This window comes from Enhydra lutris, unplaced genomic scaffold (genome assembly GCF_002288905.1).
Source record: "Enhydra lutris kenyoni isolate GAN:26980312 unplaced genomic scaffold, ASM228890v2 scaffoldscaffold21, whole genome shotgun sequence".
Lineage (NCBI taxonomy): Eukaryota > Metazoa > Chordata > Mammalia > Carnivora > Mustelidae > Enhydra > Enhydra lutris.
The window spans coordinates 51615041-51639161 of record NW_019154105.1 but is presented as its reverse complement, the minus strand read 5'-3'; the positions used below and the strand labels follow the sequence as shown (position 1 = coordinate 51639161).

At 39.4% G+C, this 24121-nt stretch overlaps 1 protein-coding gene across 2 annotated transcripts in view; it reads right to left on the bottom strand.

Annotated features, from left to right (window-relative positions):
- The window catches only part of LOC111149030 (adhesion G protein-coupled receptor A3), a 134403-nt gene that overhangs the window by 35024 nt on the left and 75258 nt on the right, over window positions 1-24121 (bottom strand). For both annotated transcript variants that reach the window (XM_022505918.1, XM_022505919.1), the window contains exons 8-10: window positions 20102-20266; window positions 17149-17350; window positions 16075-16230 (exon numbers count right to left, since the gene is read on the bottom strand). In XM_022505918.1, coding sequence (XP_022361626.1) covers window positions 16075-16230; window positions 17149-17350; window positions 20102-20266 — 523 coding nt within the window. The remainder of the gene's footprint in view (window positions 1-16074; window positions 16231-17148; window positions 17351-20101; window positions 20267-24121) is intronic.

The window sequence follows — 24121 nt, the reverse complement described above, 5'->3', positions numbered from 1 at the left end:
TTCTTCAACTCTGCTCTTCACCCAATACTCTTCCCAAGATGTATAATTATGAGGCTGAGGCGGGACTGGAAAACGTTGGGTCCATCCCACCCACGGTTCACTTCACCAAGGAAGGAAGAAATCCACCAGATGCAGTGCCGGAATGCAATGGGATGGGGAGACTAACTGAGTACAGGCATGAAGAACGTGACTTCAGATCCTTACCACACTAAGCTGAAAGGGACAGTTAACTGCCCGTACCTTCCTTCATTGGTAAAAGGGGGATAATAACAATCCTGTCTTTTCTGAATTTGGGGAAGACTAAGTTCCTATAATAAATACTAGGTTCCTGAAACCACGCCTGGTTAGTGGTCTTCATTATTTTATTGCTCCCCTCCCCTTTTCTTAACATTTCAATTACAGCACAGGCCTTTCTTTGAAGATAGCTCTAGAAGGAGTGTTAAGAGGGGTGTTGCATTGCATTGCATTTGGTACATCCAAAAATATGTAAGAACTCATGTAACTCAACAGCAGAAAAGCCAATCTGGTTAAAAGTCAGGTAGAGGATCTGAACAGACATTTTTCCAAGGAAGACCCACAGATGATCAGCAGGTACATGAAAAGGCGTCCAACATTGCTAAGCATCAGAGAAATGCTCATCAAAACCCACAGTGAGATGTCACTTCACACCTCTGGGAATGGCTGTCAAGAAGACAAGAATAACGAGCTGACAAGGATGTGGTGACAGGGGAGCCCCGGGCACTGCAGGTGGGAACATAAACCGGTGCAGCCGCTAACTTATGGAAAACAGTATGGAGGTTTCTTAAAGGATTAAAAATAGAACTAACATATGATCCACCAATTCCACTTCCAAGTATTCATCCAAAGACAATAAAAACACTAATTTGAACAAATACATGCACTTCATTTCCATACCAGCATAACTTACAATAGCCAAGATATGGAAACAACCTAAGTGTCTAGCAATGATGAACAGATAAAAAAAACATGGGGGGTGCCTGGGTGGCTCAGTGGTTAAGCCTTTGCCTTCGGCTCAGGTCATGATCTCAGGGTCCTGGGATCGAGCCCCGCATCAGGCTTTCTGCTCAACAGGGAGCCTGCTTCTGCCTCTCTCTCTCTGCCTGCCTCTCTGCCTACTTGTGATCTCTCTCTCTCTGTCAAATAAATAAAAAATAAATCTTAAAAAAAAAAAAAAAGACATGGCATATGTGCATGCCCCCCACACACACACAAACTGGAATATTACGTACCCACTCTGACAACATGGTTGGAACTTAACTTGTATTATGCTAAGTGAAATAAGTCAGACAGAGAAAGAGAAATACCACAAGATCTCGCTTACCTGTGGAATCTTGAAAAAACAGCAACAAAAAAAACCCAGAATGAAACAAAAGCCCATCAAGAGAACAGACTGGCGGTTGTCAAAGGTAGGAGTGGGAAATGGGTAAAATAGGTAAAGGGAATCATATAAATTTCCAGTCATGAATAAGTCATGGGGACATGAAGTACAGCATGGTGACTGCAGTTAATAATACAGTATGACATATTTGAACAATACCGTATTGTGTATTTGAAAGTTGCTAAGAGAGATCTTTTTCATGACAAGGAAAAATTTTCTAACTCTACAGTGATGGATGTTAAGTAGACTTATTCTGGTGATCATTTCACAATACATACAACTGTAGAATCATTTTATGTTGTACACTAAGAACTAATACGTCAATTATACCTCAATAAAAAATAAAAAACTGTACTGAATTTAGAAAGAGGGGTGCCTTCTTAAAGTCTGTGTTCATATATAAATAGGATCAATGCATCCAGCAAAACTGCCTTTCTCTCAAGTGCTGCCACTTCAATTAAAAAATAGTTTACTGACTTCTCAAGGCCCCTAACACAGTATATCACAATTCTTCCCTTATTTTATTTCCAATGTAAACATCTCGAGGGCAGAGACAACAAAATGTCTTACTTATATTTATACCCTCATTCAGTAGTAAAACTCCTGGGATAGAAGCCCACAGCTACACAGTTCCGTTTACTCACTGACTGAATATTTATTGAGGACCACGGTTAGCCAGACCCTGTCCAGAGCAATGAGATACAACAGTAAGAGAAACATACAAGATCTATCTGGGGGCTTATAACCTTTTGAAGAAAATACAAAACAAACAAGTAAACATATTTTTTTCTAAGTGACTAGGGTTGTGATAACTGCAGTGAACAAATCTACCAGAGGGATATATGATGAATAGTAATGGGATTTAACCCAAGCACCCTATTTTAACAGACTCAGACAATCTCAAAGGGCATTTCCCCCAAACCCAAGGCATTAACAAGATCAGCTGAGAACCAGAAGGCCTTATAATTAACCTCAGTGCAGTCCAGAGCCTACTCATTTTATACAACTCATGAACTATTAGCATCCTAGTATATATTCTACATATTCCTAATAAACAGGTATGGGAGTGAATGTCATTCTAACAGAAGCCCTTTGGGGCACCTGGGTGGCTCAGTTGGTTAAGCATCTGCCTTCAGCTCAGGTCATGATCTTGGGGTCCTGGGATGGAGTTGGGCTCCCTGCTCAGCGGGGAGTCTGCTTCTCCCTGTTCCCTTCTCTTGCTCTCTATCTCAAATAAATAAATAAAATTTTAAGGGAGGAGGAGGGTGAGGAGGAGAAGGAAGAGGGTGGAGGGAGAGGGGGAGGAAAAGAAACCCTTATTTCGGGAGTTATAAAGAAAGGCAGTGATTGCTAATATGCCAACTGCTCAGTATGTCTATCAGCCATTTATACAGCAACTGGAATAATAACTGCCAACTTTTTTTTAAAGATTTTATTTATTTATCTGACAGAGAGAGTGAGAGAGTACAAGCACGGGGAAAAGCAGGGGGAGAGGGAGAAGCAGTTTCCCCGCCAAACAGGGAGCCCGGTACCGAGCTCGATCCCAGGCCCCTGGGACCAGCACCTGAGCTGAAGGCAGATGCTTAACCATCTGAGCCACCCAGGTGCCCCAGAACCCCCAACTCTTAACAGAATTCAGATTAGCTGGAATAACTTGGCTAAGTGTCTATTATTACCTATTGCTATTTCCAATTTTTATGCAAAAACAAATAGGTAAAAGAGATGATGCAGATAAAATATCCTCTATGGCTACCAAAGAAATTCCCATTGGCTTCAAACACCTAAAATATAATATACAAGAATATCCAGATTCTAAGGTACTAGAGAAATAAATATATAAGGTATTTATAAATTAGCACAATTTCTACTCCACTTGTCTCATACTTTTTTTTGAAGTTTTAAACGTATGCACTTTATAAAGATCCAACATGAGACCTGACAGATACATCATTTCCACTGAAAAACTGTAGTTATTACCTGATCAAAGAGCTACGGCTTATGGCCCACTAGGTAATGCCAGTAATGCACTTTAACGTGTGTTAATAACTGTAAAGAAAAGAAATCTCTCTAAGAGGGCACATACTAGCCCAGAGTGATTGCTTTCCTGAGAACAAGCGATCTTTCTCATTATTTCATTCCAAATAGCTAAGAACTTGGGAAAGGGATTTGTTGCCAAAATATTCCCCAGAGCAGGTAATCATAAAATGCTGTATACTTCTGTAGCTTGGTTATGGAAGCAGTTCTGAATCTGTCATAGGGGCAAAAAAGGACACAAAAAGGATAACAGTGCATGAAAAATTACATTGGATTAAAAAAGTATTCCTACGATCTGACACACAAAGATAGTCCAGCAACTGCAAGAAGCATTAGAAAGCATTGTGTTTCTCCTTGACCTCATTTCCTGAAGGCCACTCCAGCCACAAAAGGGTCGGAAGGAATCACACACCTGCTCTTCCACCTGTCACACTAAATGGTTGAAACTCAAAGAAAAACACGTGCGAATGCACTTTTATCAAAGAGAAAAGAGTAAAGAAATGAAAATGCCACGAGTAACAAGGAAAGTATTAAGTGTCATTTGTTGTAAGAATATTTCATGTTTTCAATATATATGTTCAGAACTCCAGTCAAAATGAGATCCACGTCATCTGTAAATTTCATGAATTTCTGATATGTTAGCATATGAAACACATGAGATAATACATAAATGAAACTTGGTATTTAATTTTAACAGAAGAGTAGAGTATAACCCTGAAGACAGGATATTTCTGTGGTTAAATACTCTTGGGTTAAGACTTCCACTCTGTCACCTGCCAGTTAAATGTCCACAAGTCAATTACTGAGCCTCTCCAAGCCTCGGTTTGTTTGCTCATTTGTAAAATGAGACAAAGAGCCCTAAGAGAATTGCTTGGAAGGTTTCATCCCATAGTAAATTAAGAAAACAAAACTAAAGGCAAATATCCTCCTGAAGCAATTCATGCCATTTCTGAAAGAAGCCGAGGATCTAGGCCCCTCCCCAGTTTGCATTTTTAAGCACAAAGCAGCAGGGGGCACCCCCCTCCATTAAATCTAATAACCAGAAAAGCAAGAATTACAGACTCCTACATGGGACTGGGCAGTTGTTCGGGGACAGATAAGGTGGTGATGGGCTGTACAGGAATGACATGCAGTCCAAACTTGGCTAAATAAAAAGAGTAATATATAATAATAATAATAATAATAACAACAACAATAGCAGCAACTGGTATTATTAATTAAGTTCAGGCAATCCTCATGATTTTCTCCTAGATACAAACGACATAAAATGGGTTAAAGCCTCTGCCTTCGACTCAGGTCATGATCCCAGAGCCCTGGGATCGAGCCCCACATCGGGCTCTCTGCTCTGCAGGGAGCCTGCTTCCTCCTCTCTCTCTCTCTCTGCCTGTCTCTCTGCCTACTTGTGATCTCTGTCTGTCAAATAAATAAATAAAATCTTTAAAAAAAAAAAATCTTTAAAAAAAAAAATACTGAGATCATACCTATCACAAAGTATGTTAATGCCCCGCTTACTTTTAATGAAGGACTTGCCCCACTGTGAGGCCAAGTTTTAAAAGTGTATTTATTTAATAAAAAAATTTAAAAAAATAAAAATAAATTAATTAAATAAATAAAAATTTAAAAAATTATTTAAAAGAAGTGTATTTATGTCCCTCTTCACTAGGTTTGGTGTCCTGAGTGCCTCAGGATCCCACTGTAGGCTTCTCCACTCGCTTAGTTAAGCAGTCAATATTCAGTGAGAGTCTCACTGTGATAATCACCAGGGCCTGTGGCAAAGATTAAAGATCTGATTTTATTGTGGTCTGGGAGCAAAGAAGGTAATAAGAAGGAGGAGGATGATGAGGACCACGGGGGATCCAGGGAAACAGGTGAGGAGTGTAGGGAAGAGGCTGAGAAGAATGCTGTGTGGAGTAAATGTCACATTTATGGCCCATTTCCTCACAAAAAGGATTTAAAGTAGCTTAGCAAAATAAAAAGGATTATTCTTTTTAATTAAGAAAACAAAGAGTGGGAAATACAGACTTACAAGAAAAAAGAGACACAGGTAAAAATAGGCATCAGCGCAGAGCTTCTAGGACAGGGAAGATGGTGTGTTTCTAGTCAAAGTAAGGAAGACAATACCACAATTATCAACAGAAAGAATATTTGAGGGCACCTGGATGGCTTAGTCGGTTAAGGGACCAACTCCTGGTTTTGGCTCAGGTTATGATCTCAGGGTCATGGGATTGAGCCCCACATCGGCTCAGCACTCAGTTGGGAGTCTGCTTAAGATTCTCTCTCTCCCTCTACTCCTCTCACTTGTGTTCTCTGTCTCAAATAAATAAATAAACCAGGAGGGAAGGAAGGAAGGAAGGAAGGAAGGCAGGCAGGCAGGCAAGGAAGGAAGGAAAGAAAGGAAAGGGAAAAAAGGAAGAACATCTCCTCCAGGTCAAGAAAGCCACTTTCATGACAAATTCTCAGAACCTAAGAGGAACATTACTTCAGAGCTTGAGGGTAGACTGCTGCACCCTCAGCCAGAACTTCACAGTAAATGGAAGAGCTTAACTCCAGAGAGTCCTGCAGTTCTCCTGAGGGAAGCAGAATTTTTTTTTTTTTTTCTGATTAAAGACATACGTGTATCTCCCTTTCTGGGAGGATGGAGAACTAGGCACTCGGGATGATTCTCCTGCTACAAAGGAAAAGTGCTGAGCGAAAACAAGTGAGAGGAAAAACTGCACCACTGACCAGTCAGATGAAGACTGTTCCAGGGGCCAACAGCAAAACAGCAACAGGAATCCACGGAGCCCTGAGGTTGAACTCTGATGGCCATGACCTGTGATCTGCCTTCCAGGCAGCGCCCAAGGCTCCACCAACGCAGGCACACTAGGAGATCAGGGCACTAAGCTGGTAACAAAAAGGGGCACACCTCCAGGTCAGGGCGAACCAGCAAGCAAATGTGCCAGGGTCAAGACAGTTTCACCAGGAAGGAGGTGAAAAATCTCTTCCCTGACAGTTTGTAAACACAGCTGATCTTCACACAGGACTAAGGTCAGACATCACATTATTTCTGAGGTCAGAAAAACCTCAAGTTGAGAACTAATTTCAAAGTGAACCCCTTACCTCGGTATTGCCCCTTAGGAACTTGACAGAGGCAAACAAGTATCACATTTAACAAGGACACATTCGACTATTCCCATTAAGACTTCCTGTCATCAACATTAATCAGCAATGTTCTAGAGGTTCTTACTAATGTATACGCAGAAAAAGAAAAATTTTATAAAAGAAGAAGAATACAATTTAAATAGGAACAGATAAACCAATGTTATTCACTGGTGACATCTGTCTAGAAAATCCCATATAACCAACTACAGAATTATGTGACTCAAGGTGCACATTTTTAAAAACCTAATCAAGGAAAATTGAACAAGGACTAGATATTTGATGATATTAAGGACTCAGAGCTCATTGGAGTGACATAATTAATGGTATCATAGTTCCATTTTAAAGTTCCTGATATTTCAGAAAAATTACAGATGAAATAAGACATCCAGAATTGGCTATTAAATGTTCCTGCACTGAAAAAGGAAAACAAGAAAGAGAGAATGGAAGCAAGAAAAAGAGAAAGGAAAAAAAATGAAAAAGAGGAGAGTAGAGGGAATGGGGACAAAGGAAGTAAGTGGAAAGATGAAACGAGATTTCAAGCCTGGTGAAAGGTAAGACGTAGCTATTAATGATAACTTCTGCTACCCTCTTGAAATTTCCCAGTAACATTCTGGGGCACCTGGGTGGTTCACTCAGTTAAGCGTCTGCCTTCGGCTCAGATCATGATCTCAGGGTGCTAGGATCAAGTCCTGTTCGGGCTTCCAGCTTCTCCCTCCCCCTCTGTGCTTTTTCCCTACTCTCTCGCTCTCTTTCAAATAAATAAATAAAAACTTTTTAAAAAGTTTCTGAAAAGTTTTTAGGAAGTTAAATCCAAAGAATACTTTTTTTTAAGAAGCAAGACAGGGACAGAAACAAAGTTACTGCAGCGGTTCTCAAAGCTGGTGCAAAGTCACGCCACCCAGTATCCCCTCTGTCTAAATGCACATCCTCAGACCTCCCTGCAGACAGGCTGAATCAGAAACTCAGGATGTGGGCCCATCAACCCATTTAACAAATTCCAGGGGATTTGGATACACAGTCTAGTTTTAGAAATAACGTTTGAGAAAGGGTAACAAAGCCAGGCGTGGGATCTCTGACCAGCTTGACAACATGGAGAAGTCTAACAAAATCAAGAGGAAAAAAAAAATTTAGTGCTACTGAAAATCAAAACAAAAACAAAAGAAAACATAACTGTTGACACAGAAGTGATTACGTTTTAAGATAAGTATGTGAACAACTTTACATTTTGAAAACTCTATACATAAAAATGTGCCAAATGAACTTTGCGATCAGCTAGCACTAAGGCTCCGGCCTCGCTTCGAGATCTACAACGGGAGCACTGCGAGGCAAGACCAGATCTGAACTTCAGAGCCCTTCTCATCCTTTGAAATGCATATAGATTGTTTTCCTCAGAGAAATCACCATGGTAAATATGGAGCAGACACTTCCATTGCCTGACAGACAACCTGCAACGGTTTTTAAAAGACCCCACTAAATACAACATTTCGAGCTGGCAGCTAGAGAACTTTCAGCACCCACCTTAAGACTGCAGAGCATGGGCCTGTGCTGCCTGGACTCAAAGGTTAAAAAGCAACTGCCTCGGGACGCCTGGGTGGCTCAGTTGGTTAAGCAGCTGCCTTCGGCTCAGGTCATGATCCCAGCGTCCTGGGATCGAATCCCACATCGGGCTCCTTGCTCATCAGGGAGCCTGCTTCTCCCTCTGCCTCTGCCTGCCATTCTGTCTGCCTGTGCTTGCTCTCTCTCCCTCTCTCTCTCTGACAAATAATTAAATAAAAAAATCTTTAAAAAAAAAAAAAAAAAAAAAAAAAAAGCAACTGCCTCCCAATATTGTGCATATTAATTATTTATAGTGGAGTAACTTTTTGGAAGTAATGTAAAAAATCAATTTAATTATTTGTCCAACTAAACTGTACGCATTTTAGGATACCTTAGAATAATTTCATGGTAATTAACATAAAATGAAGCTCTTAAACCTCATGATGTCTTTTTACTATTCTAATAAATGGTGAAAGCTACGGCCTATCCTTCAACTTTCCAAAATCTGATAGGTTATCTGTTGCTGTGCCACAGGTAATAGTATTACATTCATACTTCAGTTATGCTATCCTGAATATTTTGCCTCTGTTTCTTTTGTTTGCGCTTAATAATTTGCCATCATTTGTTTCCAAAGTTAATTCAAACTTTACCTCCCGTGCCATCAGTGAAAGTGACAGCAGCCTCCACCAAACCAAGGTTTTAGTTAGACAATTAAAGCATGCTGGTGATTTTTTCTTTTTAAGGGACCTCCTTCTTAGCTTCTGAAATAATAATGTTAAAGAGGGCAAATATCATCCCATTTAAAAATAAAGGGCCTAAGGTTAATAAGTAACTCATGAAACCCGCTCACCCTCCAGTCCTCAATAAGATGCTTCTACCAGAGCACGCAGCAAAGTCACGGCCCTTCCACTGCACAGCAGTGAACACGGTGAGAGGGACACTTTCTGGGCACTGCCCATCATTAGCTGGGAGATGCACAAAGCTCCTTCACATCCAAACAGGGCAGCCTGGGAACCCAACTGGCATTACATGACGGCAAACTATTTTTCAATGACCACATTCCAGATGATATTCCAACTATTCTAGCAAGTCAAACCATTCCACTTCCACGCCTAATGTCTCACCACATGGCAGCTAACCTGGGATTATAATGAATAATGGAGCCCACTGCTACCACAGAGCCAGAATCCAGACAGCTGCTCCCACCGCTGGGGAAATTTACCACCAGAAGCAGGCTGTGGTCCAGACAGATGACCAAGGATCAACACCGTTCTTGAGAAAACTGTGCTCTGAAGTTCAGACAGCAACACTGAAATGTTATCTCACTATCCAGTGGTCCTATTGACCTGGGTCTCACATAAAGACATGTAACTATTTTCCTTCCTTTAGTAACTACATCATATTAAAGAAAGCACCTAACGTCTTAGGGCTGTATGTAGCTCCAAGTCCCCAAACTTATCACCAAAATGCAAGATATTAATAGTCTACAAAAAAAAAAAAAGTCCTTGGTTTAAATGATTTAGAAAAACAAGGCATAGTATTTAACTTTTAACATGACTAACGAATCTGAGATGTCCTACATAAAGACATATATTAGACTTGATTAACTGTAGTGGTTTCCCCACAGCTGTAAGCAGAGTTCTTCCAGAATACCAGGACAGGGCAACACTACCAGAAAGTGAGCATGATACGGCAGAAAGCCTCTGGATTACACACACAGGACTCCTGGACTCTGCGTTCAGACCCGCCCTAACATCGCCGTACAGAAATTCAGACAAATCATTTAATTTTCTTTGGGCTTCTGTTCATTACTTGATATAGATTTCGTCTATCTCTAAAATCCATTTTTGCGTAAGTAACTATCACATAAGAAACTGTTATCTATCAAGTTCTCAGGTAGCTTGAAACTTACAGTTTAAGAATATATTAATCTACATCTAAAAACTGACTCAAAACATTATTTTCTGCTCATTCACTATTAAAATGGTGGTTGTCAATATTTTCACCTAGAGGATATCATGCTGATAAGCATAATTTTAAGAACATTTTCAAAGTCACTAAATTTTCCTAACCTGTGTATTATAAGCATTTGGAATTTCAAAAAAAAGTTCCTAAAAAGTGGTTTCATTTTCCAAGATATTATAAAAGAAATGAAGCCATTTAATACAAGATCTGGGTAACTAAAGCTCACATGAAGGATGACTGTCCTGCCAGGGCATGGGAGCTAACCCATGACTCCATCTACTCCTGAATATGGTCTCCAGTCCCAACCGTATTCAGTAAGCCTTACAAGACAATTCAGGCAAACACAAAGCCCATCTCACAGCCTCACCTGAGCAGAGAACCAAGCCAGCAGTTCTCAGCCAGTGGCACAAGGCCCCATCCCCATCCTCAGAGTTCTAACAGTTCCCTTGCCCACAAGTAGATGATAACAGCAGGTCCCACCTGCCCAAGGACATTATCAGCAGACACATCCAGAAACCCAAACAGAGCTGACTAGTGAAAAAAACAAACCCGTGAAGGTTAGAAGAGGAGCCCCATTACTCAAATGCAAAGACATCAACATAAGGAATCAAGGATCATGAAAAGTCACGTAAATATGACACCACCAAAGGAAACTAATAAAGTTCCAGTAACTAACTCTAAAATAATGGAGGATCCATGAGCTGTCAGACACAGAATTTAGAATATTACTGGTAAAGAAGTTTAGTGAGCAGGGCACCTGAGTGGCTCAGTGGGTTAAGCCTCTGCCTTCGGCTCTGGTCATGGTCTCAGGGTCCTGGGATCGAGCCCCACATCGGGATCTCTGCTCGGCAGGGAGCCTGCTTCCCCCTCTCTCTCTGCCTGCCTCTCTGCCTATTTGTGATCTCTGTCTGTCAAATAAATAAATAAAATCTAAAAAAAAAAAAAAAAAAGTTTAGAGAGCTACAAGAAAACAGAGACAACTAAACAAAACTGGGGAAACAATGCATGAACAAAACAGTAAGTCTGACAAAGAAACAGCAGCCATTCAAAAACAGAAATCCTGGAGTTGAAAAATATAATAACTAAAGAATTCAACAGTTTCAAAAGTAGACTTGACCATGAAGAAAAAAGAATCAACAACTAGAGAAGATAAGATATTAGATATTACAGAGTCAAAGGAGCAAAAAGGGAATGAAATGGAATGAAAAAAGCTTACAGGAGTTATGGGACACAATGGAAAAACAAAACAAAGTAAAATACTCACATTATGGGAATTCCAAAAGCAAAAAAGAAAGAGAAAGGGACAGAAAGAATATTTAAAGCAATAATGGCTGAAAACTCTCCAAATCTGGGAAGGGAAATGGACGTCCAGATCCGTGAGGCCCAAAAGACCCCAAAAAGGCTGAACCTGAATAGGGCACACTGAGAAACACTATAATTAAGTCAAAGACAAATAATTTAAGAGCAATAAGAGAAAAGAGGGAAGTTACATACAAGGGAGATACCAGAAGACTCAGTGGATTTTTCAAAAGAAACATTTTCATCAAGGAGAGAAAAGGATGACATGTTCAAAATACTGACAGAAAATAACTGTCCACCAGGAATTCTACACCCAGAAAACCTGTTCTTCAGAAACAAAGAAAGGACTAAGACCTTCCCAAACCAACAAAAGCTGAGTTCATTACCACCAGATCAGCTTTATAAGAAATGCTAAAGGGTGTTTTCTGAGTAGAAGTAAAAGAGTGCTAACATCATAAAAACACAGAAAAGTAATGTAAATCTCACTGGTAGTGGTAAATATATAAGCTTTTTACATTTTGCAAGATGAAAATAGCAGTGTATAATTTGCTTAAAACTCTGGAAGTTAAGAGTGTACTTAAAACAACCATAATGACAATAATCTGTTAAAATTTACATGGTATTTCTTAAATTTTTTTATGTAAACTCTATACCACACATGGGACTCCAACTTGTGACCCAAGATCAAAAGTCAAATGCTCTACAGATTGAACCAGCCAGGCACCCCTACATGTTTTTCACATTGTGTAAATAATAACGGCACAAAACTAACACGTGAAGAAGAGAAGAAGGAAAAGGTAAAGCTTACAAACTCTACTGAAATTGTTGTCAGTTTAAAATATGTGTTGTAAGTTATAAGATGTTTTAAGTAAGCCTCGTGGCAACCGCACAGAAAAGTCTTATACTAATTACACAAAAGAAAACAAGAAGTCAAAATATACTGATACCAAAAGACATCAAAAAAGAAAAAAGGATAATAATCATAGAATAATGGATCTACAAAACAACCAGAATACAACTAACAAAATGACAACAGTAAATTCTATCAATATTAACAGTAAGGACTATCAATAATTACTCTGAATGTAAGAAAATTAAATTCTCTAATTAAAAGACACAGATTGGTTTAAAAGATAAAGACAAAACTACAAGAAACAAAAATCCAACAATATGCTGCATACAGTCTTACTTTAGCCTTAAAGACACACCTAGACTGATAATAAAAGGATGGAAAAAGACCTTACAAGCAAATGATAACCAAACCCAAAAGAAAACAAAGAAGGTAACTGTATTTATATTGGACAAAATGGACTTTAAAAGTGGTAAAAAAGGGGCACCTGGGTGGCTCAGTGGGTTGAAGCCTCTGCCTTCGGCTCAGGTCATGATCCCAGGGTCCTGGGATCAAGCCCCGCATCGGGCTCTCTGCTCAGCAGGGAGCCTGCTTCCCTTCCTCTCTCTGCCTGCCTCTCTGCCTACTTGTGATCTGTCAAATAAATAAATAAAATCTTTAAAAAAAAAAAAAAAAAGGGGTAAAAAAAACAGGGCTGCCTGGGGTTAAGCCTGCTCAGTGGGTTAAGCCTCTGCCTTCAGCTCAGGTCATGATCTCAGGGTCCTGGGATCGAGTCCCACATCAGGCTCTCTGCTAGGCAGGGAGCCTGCTTCCTCCCCTCTCTCTCTCTACTTGTGATCTCTCTCTGTCAAATAAATAAAATATTAAAAAAAAAAAAAAGTGGTCAGGGCACCTGGGTGGCTCAGTGGGTTAGGCCGCTGCCTTCGGCTCAGGTCATGATCCCAGGTCCTGGGTTCAAGCCCCACATCGGGCTTTCTGCTCAGCAGGGAGCCTGCTTCCTCCTCTCTCTCTGCCTGCCTCTCTGCCTACTTGTGATTTCTCTCTGTCAAATAAATAAATAAAATCTTTAAAAAAAAAAAAGTGGTAAAAAAACAAAGAGAGATCATTATACCATATAAGGAGGTCAATGTAACAAGAGGTTAACAATTGTAAATCCAACATTGGAACACGTAAATACACAAAGCAAAAACAGAGGGGCACCTGGGTGGCTCAGTGGGTTAAAGTCTCTGCCTTCGGCTCAGGTCACGATCCCAGGGTCTTGGGATCGAGCCCCACATCGGGCTCTCTGCTCAGCGAGGAGCCTGCTTCCCTCCCTCTCTCTCTCTGCCCGCCTCTGCCTACTTGTGATCTCTGTCAAATAAATAAAATCTTTAAAAAAAAAACCACACAAAGCAAAAACGGAACTATAAGGAGAGACAAACAGTAAGACAATAGTAGTTGCCATCTTTGAAACCCTGCTCTCAACAATGGACAGATCATCTAGACAATCAAAAGGAAACAGTGGATGTGAGTAACACTATAGATGAAATGGCCCTGAGACATACACAGAGCATTCTACCCAACAAGAGCAGAATACACATTCTTCTCAAGCACACACAGAACATTTCCTAGAATGGACAATCGGTTGAGCCACAAAACAAGTTTTAACAAATTCAAGAAGACAGACATCATCTTTTCTGCCCACAATGACATGAAACTAGAAATTAGCAGCAAGAAGGAAACTAGAAAATTCACTCACAAACACATGAAAATTAAACAACACTCTACCCAATAACCAATGGTGCAAAGAAGAAATTAAAGGAAATGAAAAAGGGCTCCTGAGGAATGTGTGGCTGGCCAGCTCACTTGGTAGAGCATGTGACTCTTGATCTCTGGGTTCTAAGTTCAAGCCCCATGTTTAGCAGAGGGATTACTTAAAAATAAAACCTTTAGGGACGCCTGGGTGGCTCAGTTGGTTAAGCCGCTGCCTTCAGCTCAGGTCATGATCCCAGTGTCCTGGGATCGAGTCCCACATTGGGCTCCTTGCTCAGCGGGGAGTCCGCTTCTCCCTCTGCCTCTGCCTGCCTCTCTGCCTGCTTGTGCTCTTTCTCTGACAAATAAATAAATAAAATTTAAAAAAATAAATAAATAAAACCTTTAAAAAAAAAGGTTCCTGACACAAACAAAAATGGAAACACAATATATCAAAACTTGTGAGATGCAACAAAAGCAGTTCTAAGAGCAAAGTTCACAACAATAAACACCTATATTAAGAAACAAGAAAGATCCCACATAACTCTATGCCTTAAGGATCTAGAAAGAGAAGAGCAAACTGAGCTCAAAGGTAGTAGAAGATAATATTTGGCAAGGGAGCCAATAATACTCAATGGAGAAAAGACAGTGCCAACCATTTATCTAAGAAGGAGTTAATATGCAAAAATAAAAAGAACTCAAAACAACTCAATAGCAAAACAACCAAAAAAAAAAATTTTTTTTTTAAAAAACAGGCAAAGGACGTGAATAGATACTTCTCCGAAGAACATGTAGCAAAGGCCAACAGGTACACGAAAAGGTCTTCAACATCCCTAGACATCAGGGAAATATAAATTAAAAGCACAATGAGGCACCACCTCACACTTAGTAGATTGGCCATCACCAAAAAGACAAGAAAATACTTGCAAAAATATAAGGAAAGGGGAACCTTTGTGTACTGAGTAGAAACATAAATCTGTAGAGCCACTATGCAAAACAGTACGGGGAACCCTAAAAAAGTTAAAAACAGAGCTACCACATGATCCCAAAATACCACTTCTAGAAATATATCCAAAGGAAGTGAAAACCCCAACTGGACAACATATCTGTACCCCCATGTTCATAATAGCATTAATTGATAATACCAAGACATGGAAACAACCTAAGTAATAAAGGAAAGAAACTGTGATATACACATGCACACACACAGAGCAATATGGAGGAACACACACACACACACACACACACACACACAGGAACACAGCCACAAAAAATGAGGAAATCCTATCACCTGTTCCAACATGGAGGGACCTTGAAGACATTAGGCTAAGTGAAATAAATCAGACAAAGACAAATACGTTGATCTCACTTACATGTGGGCAAAAAGAAAGCTCACAGAACAAGAACAAACTTACTACCAGGGGCAGAGGGTGCGGGGAGGGGGAAGAGGGGGAAGAAGATGCAAACTTCCAGTCATGAGGTAAGTGCTAGAGGTAGAAAGTACAGACGGTGACCCAGCTAAGAGCTCCACTGCTGTGTGGTATTCAGGAAAGTTGTTAGGGTAAATCCTAACAGCCCCCACCACACAAAGAAATTTGTTTTCCTGTCTTCCCTTTTCTTTTTATTGTATCTCTATGGGAAGTTGGATGTTAGCCTAACTTACTGCGGTGATCATTTCACAATATTTGTAAAACAAACCATCATGCTGTACACCTTAAATTTATATAGGGATAAATGTCTATTTCTCAATAAAACTGGAAAAAAGAGAGAGTGAGTGAGAGAGGGAGAGAGAGAAGGATGAACACATGGCTGTGTGGAGAAGAGAAATCCCAGAATGCCCGAGAGAAGGAGCTGCAGCCAACCCACAACGTGGACGCAGGACGTTGCTCTGCTCTGTCACGGAACCTTAATTTCCAAGAACTGACTGTTCACCTCTATCCCTTCCAACAACAGATGACTATAATCAATGGAGCATAAATTTCTCCGCAATAATTTTGGAAATTAAAAAGTGCATTTAATTAAAAGAGAGCAAATATAACAAGATTTTAAAAATAGAGAGCTCTACCACGTGAGTCTTTGTTGACATGCTATATGCTACAAAGGTGAACCAGAAAAATACCTCTTTGGACTTTTCCTCTTTGGTAAATCTTCCAAATTTTTCTATCATTTCAGCCACAAATATAACATCCATCTTGTCAGAAAAATTGGCGGCTTCCACGGTATAAGCCAGTAACTGCCGGGCCGTGGCCACAGCATTAGTAAGATTGAGAGGCATCTACATTAAAAAGGCAAAAATGAACAATGAATTTTGACATCTTATCTTCACATTTCAAAACATGGCAATGAATTCAAACTCTTTATCGTTTATCACCAGGACCTTCTTAAAACACTTTTTCAAACCTGAGGAAACTGGAATTATAACGGTCACTAACCTGAACAAATTTTTTTTTAACTTTGAAATATAATAATACATAAAAATACATCTCGTAAACACACTGCACCATCTCTCCCTTTGTACTTATCCAAATTCTACACACTCCATGCCAATTGCTTAGTAAAGCCTTTCGGGGTATTCCAACTGGGAGAGATCGATAACTCCCCTGGAGCCCGGTGCACGGGAGGAGGAAGCATTTATCTATACCACCACGCACTGCCAGTAATGTCCTATATTTGCTTATTTATTGACTTAAACACAACTTGGCACCAGCCATTCCACAAAGGGTGTAACAGGTACCAAGGAGCATAAGAAAATGTGTAACACAGAAACCATCTTCTGGCTGTTTCTCATCTGGTCAGGTTTACAACGGACGCATAGAACGGAGACAAGAAAAAGGCGACTGAGGAGCACGAGTACGACAAGGGATCCCAGGTGACAAAGAGATTATAAAAGAAGCCCAAGAGGCAGCTTCCCAGATGGATGTGAAGGAGGGCTGGGATTTATTTGTTCCAGTGGATGCAGGTGGTAAAGATATTCAAACAAAGGCAGCGACTGGAAAGGAAAACAGACACCACAGAGAGCCCTGAATACTGGGGGCAGTGACCAGGCCTGACCCAGAACACAGATCAACTGAATGTAAACACCCATCCTCACGCTTTACTCGTCTTTAAAACACACACACACACACACACACACCTGGAATTTCAACTAACATACATTAACAACCTCAGCAAAGGGGAAGACTTGGTAAGTTACCTGATTAAACATATAAAGCACCCTAGTGACATCGTTTGCATACTGGCAGCGAGAATAATCATCACTGGCCCAGAAGCCGCCTCTGTCGCATCGGCGCCAAGCCTTCCTCTCATCCTGGGGGTTTCCAGGATAGATCCCACTGCCATGGGTATTCCGCGTGCACTGAAGGTACGCAGTAATGCCGGCTAACGTCCTGGGCCACCTAGACAGGCGGAGACAGAACAGGATGAGAAATCCTACGTGGACACAAGTAACAGCGGAGGAAAATGGAGGGGTAGGACTGGTTATGGATAATCATAGAGAAAAATCAAGAAGCAGCGAATTCCTTTCAGAATAACAAGTTTAAAAAAATTAAAAGGCTAGCATGGACTAGGCTGATTTAAACTATCAGCCACATTTACTTTAATACCAGAGGATATTTTCTTAAAATGTTCTAAATGTCGCTATAAACACACAGGAAAATGGTCTTATAGCCAGTAAAAAAAGAAAAAGACATTTCCCAGGTGTGCAGACAAGTCAGCAAGGCAGGTACAGAACTGCTATCCTTAGCAAGGCCTGCTTTGCTGCCCTGGCCCTTCAGTGGTATATAGGAATCTGGGACTTGAGGGAGTCTTCCCACGAACAGTTAACTGGTAAGTGTTGTTCACCATGCCTACACTGTTTGGACAAGCAGTATGGTTTACGCTGAAACTTGCTTTCTTGCTGGGAGTCTGAAATTTTGGTACATGCTAGACAGAGGGTGCCTCCTCCACCAGCAATAAGAACTTTGCATACTGAGTCTCCAACCCGCTTCCCTGGGCAGCAACACTGTATCCACCTCCATATAGGGTTGCTGCCCTTTCATGGCTGGAGGAGGAATGGGAAGAAGCCTGCCGTTGGATCTCCAGCATGCACCTATGTCTTTTCTCTTGCTATCCATCTCCCTATCTTACTATAGCACTATAATCTCTCTTACCTGTGACTACAACTACATGCTGGGTCCCATGAGTCCACCTAACAAACTTCTGCACACGGGGCGGTCTAGCAGACCTCTAACACAGTATACAGCTGAATTTATCTGGGAGAAGGTACCCTCTGAGCAAGTGACTACACCAATTCGTGGGCACAGACTGTCACTAACAGTTGGAAGAAATCTGTCATATGAGCTTTCTCCAAAACTGGGAATGAACTGAATATATTTAATGGAAGTTACAGTTGACCTATAACATAGGGACTGATAAATTAAAATAGCAGTCATACCAAAATATAATTAATTCCCCAAATCTGCATAAACAGATTAAGCAACACTAAACTAAATCTTATTAATGCAGTGAAAGTTTAACTGCATAATACACTAAGGAGTGTCAAAAGCTAATTCATTAATCAGTCAAATAATCAGATTCTTCTTCTATTTTTAAAAATGTAAAATAGTCAAATTATGAGCAAAAATAGAAAATCCACCATAAATGGAAAACATTATGATTACTTAATAAAAGATGCAGAATATCACAAAATTCACAAATGTTATCTGTTTTGCTTTAAAGTATACAGTATAAATATCATCTGTTAACAGTTAATCTACATAAAGGACTTATCCATTGGCAGTAATAAATATTTATTTCCATATACTCAGGTCAGGGAGAATTTTTTTTTTAAAGGACAAAAGATGGTTTTTTAAAAAAGCACTTAAGAATTAGCTGAGCTAAAGATGTTGCTACTGCTTTTTCATCTTCAATTTATTTTTCATTTTTATTTACTTATTTATCCTTTAAAATTCATTTAAACTCAATTCATTAACATATAGTATATTATTAGGTCCAGAGGTGGGGGGCAGTGATTCATCAGTCTTATATCACACCCAGTGCTCATTATATGTCACGTGCCCTCCTTAATGTCCATCACCCAGTTATCCCATCCCCTCATCCCCCTCCCCTCCAGCAACCCTCAGTTTGTTTCCTATGATTAAGAGTCTTTTGGAGTTTGTCTCCCTCGATGATTTTGTCATTTTGTTTTACTTTTCCCTCTCTTCCTCCATGCTCTTCTGTTTTGTTTCTTAAATTCCACATATGAGTGAAATCATCCACCTTGGATATAAAAGATTAATACCAAAGGCTTTTCTTACCCTTAAAATTTGGGCAGTAGGAGTAGCAATTACAGGAGTACAAACTGGGTATTTAACAAACTTTATGCTACTGTAAATTTCCCTTCATATTTCCCTTCATTTAATCAACTATAAGGTCCTTATTAAAATCCTGAACGTAAAAAACATTAATTAGTAATATACTTAAAAGACATTTTTAAAACAACCTTGAAAGTGAGGAGAGTTTAAGGCAAAAGTCGTTACCTCTCACAAATTCTAAATTTTTTACTTAAAAAAAAAGGAATATTCCACTCATTCTGCTCATCTCAACACAGAGCCCAACACCAATGGCTCCCAAAGTTTCACCCATCCAAAATCTTTCATTTCCCAAAGTTGTTCTTGCTTAGAACCAAACAGGGGAGGAAAATGAACTTGGCTTTCTCCTAATTATCGTGTCTACTTAACTGCCAATAGTTAAAAGTAACTTAGCAATACAAAACCTTCCAAAGTTCATCCATAAAAAAAGCCCTTAAAAAAACAGGACACACCATTAGCCTTTCGAATTCTGCAATTTTAGTAGAATTTCCAAAATGTTTCCCGAAAGTAGTGGTTCTTAAATTTTACAACAAACCATGAAACATGAAACACTCTGTCTGCAGAGACTGTTAAATCAACATATCTGAGATACAGTTCAGGCACCTTTTCTTCTTAGTCTTCATACATGACTCTGACATCACTGTTCTGAAGGGCAGTCCTCAGATATATAAGGATATATACGTGAATACATACATATTCTTAAATTTCCTTCTCGAGGATAGTAGACCAATTATGCATCTTTAAGAATAAAAACAGATGTGGGCAAATCATTTTTCCAGCACTCTCCATGTCACTGACCTGAACTCCCCTTTATTGTTTACCACCCTCTCGGGAGGACAGTACTGTGCAGAGCTTTCTAACACCACAATATCGACAGTTCTCGTATTGTTCCCGCGTTTGGTCTGGACGTGACAGCCCCAATTTCCGGTCGATCCAGCCTGAATATTAGAAATGGTTAGGGCACTGCATGGAAAAAGATTTTAAAGAGAGAGAAAAAAATGGTTAGACAAAAAAGGCAGACAACCCAGGCTTCTATCATTCATTTAGCAAGTTATGTCTGAATGCACAGTGTGGGTAAAGCACCTGTTAGATAAAAATGAATTTAAAAAATGATCCCTCCATTTAAGTACTTTAGCAGCAAGTCTAGACAAGCAGGTGAAGGGAGAACAGGACACAGCCAGGAAGGGGAACAGCAAACCCAAAGGTGGAAATGTCACAACACATTCTTCAGGCAAAACTAATGGAGACGTTTCCGAGTTACGTCTACCTTTTCACTGATTCGGAGGGAAATATTCAAGCATGAAGGAAGGAGATTAATATTACTAAGTGAATAATTAAGAAAATATTTAAGGATATTTTACAGAGGAACTCATTAAGTCTCTAAAAGCTTTAATAAATTACCAATTAATGTTTTAACAAAAGGAGTTTTCCATGTAAAGGTATACTTCAATTTGTAAAATAGCTATATTTCTAAAGAGCTGTCAGTAAATTCAATTTTCAAGATGAACTCCTAATTCTCTAATATAAGGCCTGTTAATTAAAGAGCAAATGTCAGAACCTTCAATTAACCTTTCTCCCCACCACATGGCCCACCATGCTATCCTCTTATATAAATAGAAAAATAAAGAGATAATTAGACATAAAGGATGTATCATTTTAATTAATTTACAAAGTTATGCCTTGAAGTTAAGACACATTTTTCCAGTCTCCTAAATCATTAATGGGTATACAACATCATATGTTCTAATAAAGGCTTTGAGACGCTATTACTCTGAATCAGACAAAATGTTTATAATCTTTGTTAATTAAGTCAGTGAATAAACGAATATGCTATAATAAATATATTCGAGATAAAGTGACATAAAAAGTATTTCACATTAAATTTAAACAACGAAATTCCAAAATAAGCAATCATTCTCTAATCCAGAGGTTCCCAAAAGTTCTTGATTCACAGCACCTTCACTGACCAGAAAACTGTTCGACAGAGCCCCAAACCCAAAAGAAATAACTCCAATGGTCCAATTATTAATTACATCCCAGAACTGTGAACCTATGTCCTAATAACTTCATAGTCATTTGAAAAAATAAGGCACATCAATTTGAGGTAAATATTTCATTCTTAAATAACCCAACTTCCTGATGGGTTGTTATTTGTCTTTTGAGCACTCCAAAATTAATCTAACGTCAGATACAGAACAGACAGTGAGACCCTTATTTCATATCCCACGATGACTTTCCCACAGTATTTACTTTGCACCATAGTAATCACCAAGAAATGGGCACCCTCAAGGATGGCACCAGCAAAAGGAAGGCAGCATGATCAAACGACATCATCACTGCCTAGGGCTGGTAGCCATGTGGTCCCACAAGCATCAAGCATTACCATGCTTCTTCCAAAGCTTAAAATACCCCACAGCAGCTCTCAAGGTGAACTCACTGTGATGTCCCATGGCACTTCAGCACACCCACAGGGAGCTAAGGTCCTAACGTATTTTGCCAACATGATTTTAAAGATGACCTTTAGCAATACCTTCAATGTCTAAAAACTAACGATCAGAATAGAATTTCCAGGAATCCTCAAGGCAGCATATCTAGAAATTTAAGGAGGAAGAGGCGGCTTCAGTTTCATCTCTGAGGAAAACTACAAACTCTGATTCTTACTAAGGAAGGATGGATAACATAAAGAAACCAGTGAAGAATCAACAGCTATCTCAGGTTAACCAATTCAATAACTGTATTTCCTTTTTCTGCAACTCTTTTATTAATATGGAGGCAAATTCTGGGTAAAGGACTTCAGTCTTCATATGGAAGATTTTCACAGGAGTCAAGTGTCCCTCCCAAAAAAACTATGAGGTAAGGATGCTAACCTTAGAATTAATTTTCTGTACTGCTATAAAGAATTTAAAGTATGACTTGCAAAAATAAATTTATAAAGTTAACCTAGTTACTTCACAGTTGCAAAATTTAAGAGTTTTAAATTAGAGAGAGACAGCATAAACATGATCAGGAGTGGGTGGTGGGAGGGCAAGGGACAGAGGGAGAGGAAAGAATCTTAAGCAGGCTCCATGCCCAGCATGGAGTCTGATGTGGGGTTTGATTTCACGACCCTGAGATTATGACCTGAGCTGAAATCAAAAGTTGGACAACTTAACCAACTGAGCCACCCAGGTGCTTCCAGGGTTGTGTATATTTTTAAAGCTTTATTGTTGTATCATGTGTCAATTATTACCTATTCATATAATAAACTGCTTAAAGCTCACATCTTAATGAGTTAAACATATGTATACGCCTATGAACTTATCCCCACAATACAAGTAAGGTAACAAGAGTCTTCTCACTGGGACCTAATAAACTGCTTCTAACAATCTTATCCCCTAATAAAGGAACCCTGATTCTGGTTATAGCAGACCTACTTCTACCAAACTACCCACCGTGCAGTTCTCTATTACTTATAAGCTCTAGAAAAACTACAAAATGACAACTATCCAAACACATGGCCAGTGATCCAAAACAAGCAGAAACCAGAGAGAAGACCCTGGGAAGAAGGCAATCAGCACTGGGGAGTAAGAGCAGGAAATGGTTTTCAATGGCTTTTGTCCAAGGACAGGTCCAACTCAAACAGAAATTCACAGCCTTACTCGCTGAAAAATCAGAGCACAGAGGAAGAAAGGAACGTGGCTGGAAGCCCAAACTTCTGCATATGAAATTGACGCATATCTCTAACTGGCCCCTGGTCCCCACAGACAGAGCAGGGTCCAAGCAGATTTCAGCTGCTGCCATCACAGAAAAGACAGAACCAGGAGTTTGAGATTAGTCAAACTAACTGCTTAAGGGAACAAAAACCAACTGGCTTCAAGCAAATAGAAAAGAATCCAGTCAGGCATTTGCAAGAAGTGGTTTTCTTTAAAGGCGGGATAGTAATTACTTTAGGCTTTTCTGGCCAAGAAGCAACATCGAAGATATTATACAGCTACTTATAGAACCATGTGAAATGTAACCATTTACAAATGTAAAAAACATTCTTCGCCCATAGGCCCATCAGGCCAGATGTGGCCCATAGCCTATACTTTGCCAGCTTCTCTATAGTGAATCATTCATACTGTCCAGGATAGAATCCAACATTACTAGACACATAAACAGTATTTTTTTAAATAGTAAAATATAAAATATATACATAAGCAAAGTAGTCAGGGATGATGATCCCAAGATGACCCAGATTTTAGAAACAGCAGGCAAGGATTGAAAAGCATCTACCATAAATATGTTAGAAGACACAAAGGAAAATATGCTTCTAGTAAACAAGACAGGAAATCTCAGGAGGGAAACAGAAATCATAAAATAGAATATTCTACCCCCAAAAGTCACAAACATGATTCTCAACTCAGAGGGTCTTTATTTTCTAGATAGATAGATATAGATTTTTTTAAATAGAACTTCTATGAATCTGAAGGGATTCTTATTACCCTAAGACGCCCTGGCGGAGTGTGGAAACTACAAATCTATTATTAAATATTCAAGTTGAGTTCTGCCTTTAAGAATTTGAAAGGAAAAAAAGAAAGAGAGACAGAGACATGCAGAAACAGAGAAAGGTGGGGGAGGGAGAAGAAAAAGGAAATTCAATGCCTACAGATAAAGATTTTACCAAAACAAAATATATAGTGATGATAATACATATATTTTCACTCTATTTTTTACATTTTATAAAGTTCATTTGAATTAATGATTTTGAATCTGAATTAATGATTCAATAATCATTTGAATTAATGATTAATGACCATTCCAGGCATGGGATTAACAGGATAGGTGTTATATTCTTTT